Source organism: Tupaia chinensis, unplaced genomic scaffold (genome assembly GCF_000334495.1).
Source record: "Tupaia chinensis unplaced genomic scaffold, TupChi_1.0 Scaffold000610_1, whole genome shotgun sequence".
In the NCBI taxonomy this organism is placed as follows: domain Eukaryota; kingdom Metazoa; phylum Chordata; class Mammalia; order Scandentia; family Tupaiidae; genus Tupaia; species Tupaia belangeri.
Window position 1 is genome coordinate 1366116 of NW_006160129.1, and position 6750 is coordinate 1372865.

At 43.6% G+C, this 6750-nt stretch overlaps 1 protein-coding gene across 2 annotated transcripts in view; it reads right to left on the reverse strand.

Moving 5' to 3' along the window:
• TMEM209 (transmembrane protein 209) overlaps positions 1-6750 on the reverse strand; it is an 84900-nt gene that overhangs the window by 22492 nt on the left and 55658 nt on the right. For both annotated transcript variants that reach the window (XM_006158820.2, XM_006158819.3), the window contains exon 14: positions 3993-4066. In XM_006158820.2, coding sequence (XP_006158882.1) covers positions 3993-4066 — 74 coding nt within the window. The remainder of the gene's footprint in view (positions 1-3992; positions 4067-6750) is intronic.

Consider the following 6750-nt stretch of genomic DNA (forward strand, 5'->3'; position numbering starts at 1 on the left):
CACCAGACAGACAGAGAGAGACATAGAGACAGAAAGCGAGAAATCACCCCCCAGGGGGGTGGTCACGCCGCAATCCCTTCTCCTCCATTCTCCTCTCGGGATCTTGGGCACGCACGCATACGCGCCCGGCGTGAGTTTTAAGCCACCGGGTCTGGGATGCGAACCGTGGTCGACTACGTGGGGGTCCAGCGACATAGCCATTACGCTAACTGCTGGTTCCCTCCTCTCAGGATCTTGAGCACACATGCACATGCACCCGGCGTGAGTTTAAGCCACCGGGTCCAGGACCCGAATCACAGTAAACTACATGGGAGTCCAGAGACATAGCCATTACGCCAACTGCCGGTCCCGTGTTTTTTAAGCCACTGGAGGTAAGATTATACCTGTTCAGTCAGCCATATAAGACCCAGCTCCCTTAACCACTGGGCCCCAGGTCAGCCCCCTAGAATACATTTTAAACAAAGTGAAAAACAACAAAAAATCAACAGTCTGAATACATAAATTTTAAACCACTAATACGGAGTATCTTGAGGGAGTTGGGATTGAGAGAGGCTGGTCAGAAGGGAAATTTCACTTTCCAGTTTATACAGTCTTCTATTAAAATATTTCTTGACTGACCAAGGATTATTTCAGTCATTAAAAAATAAAGAAAAAATGTTAATGTAGACACTTCATAAAAGTGAATTTTGTATTTAATCTTTCTTACATTAAAAAATACAAGAAGAGGGGCCAGCAGGTGGTGTAGTGGTTAAGATGCTGGACTCCCACATGGCTGACCACAGTTTGAGTCCCGAAGCCAGTGGCTTGAAACACACTGGGCATGTGTGCATGCCTAAAATCTTGAGAGGAGAATGAAAAGGGGACTGCCGTTTGGCCAACCTTCAGAGGGCCATTTCTTGCTTTCTGTCTCTATCTCTCTGGCAAGGGTACGTGCCCTGTAGCAAAAATCTCTCAATAAAACACAAAGAACAAAAAACAATTATGTGAAAGGGCTGACGGGTGGCACGGTGGTTAAGGCTCTGAACTACTACAATTCGAGTCCTGGACCGGGTAGCTTGCTTTCTCTCTCTCTCTGGCCAAATAAATAAAATAAAATATGCAAAAACACATGAGGAGTTGGCCCTGTACAAAAGCTGTGTATAAAAAGCTGGATCCCACGTGGCAGGTCATGATTAATATCTTGGCCCTAGTGTCTTGAGAAAGATGCCTGTGTGTGTCCAGTATCCTGACTGGATGGAGAAATGGGAGGGGAGAGCTGCAATGTGGCCACGCCCCACAGAGGGGGACTTTTCTTTCTCCGCTCTGGTAAGTATATACACCCTCTGGCAATAAAACTAAATCAAATGAAAGAATTTGATCGGGCTGGCAGTGGAGCAGTGGCCAGTGCTGAGGGAGCCAACTCCCACATGGTTGAATGCAGTTCAAATCCTAGGCTCAGCGGCTTGAAACACATGCCAGGCCTGCATGAGTGTGCCCAGGATCCTGACAGGATAAATAAATGAGAAAACGAGGACCACAGTGTGACCAGCCCCCATTAGGGAGTATTTTCTCTGCCTGTCTCTTTCTCACATGCAAACACTCTTTGGCATTAAAAAAGAAACACATGATAAAAGAAGCTGATTAAGTGTTTATATTTCATTATAAATTTCTGTTCACATCTGTTTGAAGTTTTGCACTTTTTTTTTTGTCTTTGCCATGAGGGCACATGTGCTTGCCAATGAGAGACAGAGGAAAAGTGAGAAATTATCCCCGGGGGGAGCAGGTCACAACTATAATTCCTTCTCCTCCGTTCCCCTCGGGATTTTGGGCACTCGCGCACACGTGCCCAGCATGATTTTCAAGCTGCCTGGTCCAAGACTTGAACTGTGGCTGGCCATGCAGCAATCTAGCACCTAGTACCTTAGCCAGATTCCTACCTGCTGACTGCTGCATCGAATATTTAAAGACAGAACCTTTGCTTTCTTTAGAGTAGTACTATCCAATAGAAACATATGTGCAAGCCACATCTAATCCATTATTTTAGGCTTTCTAGTAGATGCCTAAAAGTAAAAATAAATAAATAAATACAAGAAATTACTTTTAAGAATGTATTTTTTTGGGGGGGAGAGGTTTTTGCTATGAGTGCGTGTGCTCGCCAGAAAGACAGAGAGAGACAGAAAGCGAGAAATCATCCCCCCCAGGGGGGATGGCCATGCTGCAATCCCTTCTCCATTCTCTCGGGATCTTGGGCACACATGCACACACATGCGCCCAGCGTGGGTTTAAGCTACCGGGTCTAGGACTCGAACCACAGTCCACTACATGGGAGTCCAGTGATACAGCCATTACTCCAACTGCTGGTCCCAGGAATGTATGTATTTCTTTTTACCCGCTATATCCTAAACAGTATCAGTAGGTGATTAATATACAAAATTGTTAAGGAAACATTTTACTCTTTAGTTTTTCATATTATCTTTGAAATCTGGTATATATTTTACACTTTAGGGCATTTCAGTTCAGATTAGTTATGCTTCAAATGCACATTACCACATTTGACTAGTGGCTTCTGTTTCGGACAAAACACTTTTAGAACATAAATAACCTCTAAATTACAAACCCTAAACAAAAGTTAAGAGAGGAATGCATATCAGGAGTGGAAATAGCACAAACATATTCTGCTCCAAGCCCTTCCCTTTAGTCAGTCTTAGTGACTCAGTACAGGACAGCTGGACCCAGAACTTAGGTCTTCAGACTCCCAGACCACACATGACCAGGTTTCCCTAGCTTTAGCTGGGGTCAGCTTGTTCAGATATTATCTGATACACTAATATTTCAAGGAATCAAAATGATAATGTGAGCTTCCTTATGACACAATAAACAATTTTAGCTGACCACTTTCCCACCACTGTTTTAAAAAAATATTTATTAATTTTAATTGTTATTATTTTTAAATTTGATCAGAGAGAGACAGAGAGAAATGGAAAGTGAGAAAGCAAGCTACCAAGTTTGGAACTTGAACTACAGTTGGCCATGTGGAAGTCCAACGCCTTAACCACCATGCCACCTTCTGGCCCCTCCCATTACTATTAACATTTATGGAATGGGTACTGACTCAGTCTCTCGGGAAGTGCAAACATTTTGCAAAATGCTTTGTCTGAAATGAAATGATTTGGAGTAAAAAAAAGCTTTTAAGTTTTATTTTTAAAAAATTTTCATGGGACCAGCAGTTGGCTATGTCGCTGGACTCCCACGTAGTCAACTGCGGTTCGAGTCTCAGACCCGGAGGCTTAAACCCACACCGGGCGCGTGTGCGTGCGTGTCCAAGACCCCGAGAGGAGGATGGAGGAGAAGGGATTGCAGCATGGCCATCCTCCCCGGGGGGGTGATTTCCTGCTTTCTGTCTCTCTGTCTCTGGCGAGTGCGCACGCCCTATAGCAAAAACCTCTTCAAAAATATTAAAAAAAAAAATTCTGGGACTGGCAGTTAGCGTAATGGCTATGTCACTGGAGTCCCATGTAGTTGGCCGCAGTTTGAGTCCTGGACTCAGTAGCTTAAACTCACGCTGGGTGTGTGTGTATGTGCCCAAGATCCTGAGAGGAGAATGGAGAAGGAATTGCGGCGTGGCCATCCCGCCGAGGGATGATTTCTCACTTTTTGTCTCTTTGTTTCTCTCTCTTTCTGGCAAGCACACGCACCCTATAGCAAAAACCTCTGAAAAAAATTTTTTTTTCATGAGGCAATAATCTATTTTTTATCTGAGTTGTTTCCCCAGGGGACATAATCATACAGCCAATGATGACCAGCAGTTACCTTTTCCCAATAGGTAAAAGATGATTCAGAAAGTTAATGACCTTGCCCAAGATAGCAGAGGTGGTCAGCAACAGGGCTGAACCAGTACCAGAATCTACCATTGTTCAATTCACAAGCTGTGTCAATTATATGATGACAGAATCCAACGTAGGAGGAACAGTAAATAAAGCAAGTACTTCTGTTTTTAAAACATAAATACCTACCCAAGCATTCCCGATTCTTTGGTCTTTATGATGTAGAGGAACATTAATAATGTATGAAACATATTATTTCTGCCCTGGAGGAAGACAAAAAAATGACAAGATTTAAAACAAACCAAGACTCCATTCGGGGCCAGTAGGTGATGTGGTGGGTGGGGTGCTGGACTCCCATATGACTGACCACAGTTCAAGTCCTGGACACAGAGGCTTGAAAATCCCTTGTGCATACATGCCGAAAATCCTGGGAAAAGAATGGAGGAGAAGGGACTGCAGTATAGCTATCCCCCAAAGGGTGGATTTCTCACTTTCCCTCTCTCTGTCTCTCTGTGGTGAGTACACATGCTCTATGGCAAAAAAAAAAAAAAAAAAAAAAAGAAAGAAAGAAAAGACTTCATTTGGTAGGTATATGTGATCTTATCAATTCACATACTAAGACCTCAGCATTTCATATAATTCAGACTCTCATTCATTCATTAAACAAAGTACCTGCATTTATGCTAGGATGTGGTGAAGACAGAAAGGATCCAAGTAATCAAGGAGCCTAATGTCCAGTAGGAAAGGCGGATAGTCAGCTGATATAACGAAGTGTGCTGAATGGTATGAGAGGAGGTGTAAAGGCATCTAATCTACACTGCGAGACAGGACGATTTTTTTAAGATGAGACCTGAAAGATGAGGACAAAGCTGACATATTGAGGTGGGGTGCGTAGTTTATAAAGACCTAGTAGAGAGCTACTCTGAGTTTTGTGCCCTTGTACTACAAACAAAAAATGTTCTATCCCAAAACTAACATTATAAGCAAGAGTGCTGGGATTAAAAGAGCATTCAGTCATGGGACCAGCAGTTAGCATAATGGCTATGTCGCTGGACTCCCACGTAGTCAACCGCGGTACGCGTCCCGGACCCAGTGGCTTGAGAGTCACACCGGGCGCGTGTGTGTGCGTGCCCAAGATCCCGAGAGGAGAATGGAGGAGAAGGGATTGTGGCGTGGCCATCCCCCCTGGGGGGTGATTTCTTGCTTTCTATCTCTCTGTCTGTGTCTGTCTGGCGAGCGAGTGCACGCGCCCTATAGCAAAAAAAACCTCTCCCCCCAAAAAAAGAAAAAAAAAAAATCTGATAGAAATGTAAACTCATACAATACCTTTCTTATACAATTATTTGGAAATACTTTTTTTTTTTTTTTAATTTGCCAGAGGGTATATGTGCTCACCAGAGAAAGAGATAAAAATGGACAGAAGGAGGGACAAGCAGTTAGCATAATGGCTATGTTGTTGAACTCCCATGTGGTCAACTGTGGTTCAAGTCCTGGACCTGGTGGCTTAAACTCACGCTGGGCACGCGTGTGTGTGTGCCCAAGATTCCTAGAGGAGAAGGGATTGCGGCGTGGCCATCCCCCTGGGGGGTTCATTTCCTGCTTTCTGTCTCTCTCTGTCTGTCTGGCGAGCGCACACGCCCTATAGCAAAAACCTCTCCAAAAAAAAAAAAAGTATTCTATGGGCCCAGCACATTTGTAATGGTTATGTTGCTGAACTTCCATTCCGTCAGTTCAAATCCTGGACCCAGGGACTTAAAACTCACACTGGGTACGTGTTCATGCAGCTGATTTGGTACCCAAAAGCCCAAGAGGAGAATGGGGAAGAAAGGACTGACTTGTGGCCATCCTCCCTGGGGAGTGATTTCTTGCTTTCTGTCTCTGTCTCTCCAGAGAGTACACGTGCCATATAGCAAAATATCTCTCTTAAAAAAAAATGTACTCTTTCATGAGAGCATACGTGCATGCATGAGGGGGAGAAGGGCTCTCAACAGGGTCTCACCACACTGGGACCCCTTCCTGGGGCTCTCCAGTCCCTCAGGCTCTTGGACAATGTGCATGTGTCTAGAATGTTTTTGGGCCGACTGTACCACCAAGTTGTGCCAATGTTATAATCTCTGGACAAGTTTCTCTTAAAAATCATTAAGCAGTATTTTTCTTTTCTTTTCTTTCTTTTTTATTGAGAGGTTTTTGCTATAGGGCACCTGCGCTAGCCAGAAAGATGGACAGAGAGAAAGTGAGAAATCGCTCCCCAGGGGGAATGGCCATGCCACAATCCTTTCTCCTCCATTCTCCTCTCGGGATCTTGGGCACGCACGCACACACACCTGGTGTGAGTTTAGGGCACTGGGTCCAGGACTCAAACTGTGGTCGACTACATGGGAGTTCAGAGACATAGCCATATGTTAACCGCTGGTCCCAAGAAGTATTTTTATGAAGATTTCCAGTGGCACAGAAAATTATAAAGCTAATTTTAAATATTTTTTATTATTATTTTAAAATTTACTATCGGGCACATGAACTCACCAGAGAGACAGGGAGAGTGAGACAAAGAGAAAGTAAGGAACCAGGTCTGGAACTTGAACTGCAGTCAGTCATGTAGCCATCCAGCGCCTGAACTACGATACTGCCTACTTGTCCCTAACGCTAACTTTTTTCTAATAATTACTTAGTTTCAGTTATTATTATTATTAGTATTTAATTTGACCAGAGAGAAAAAAAAAAGTGAGAAAGCAAGCCACCAGGTCTGGGACCCAAACTGTGTTTGGCTATGTGGGATTCCAGCATCTTAACTGTCATGCCACCTGCTGGTCCCCCTAAAGCTTATGTTTAAAAATAAGATAAAAAAAAAAAAAAAACTAAAAACAAATAAATAGTATGATTTTGACCCATAAAAATACAGAGAAAGACCAAAATGAAATTTACCAAAGGCAATATAGCACCACCACCC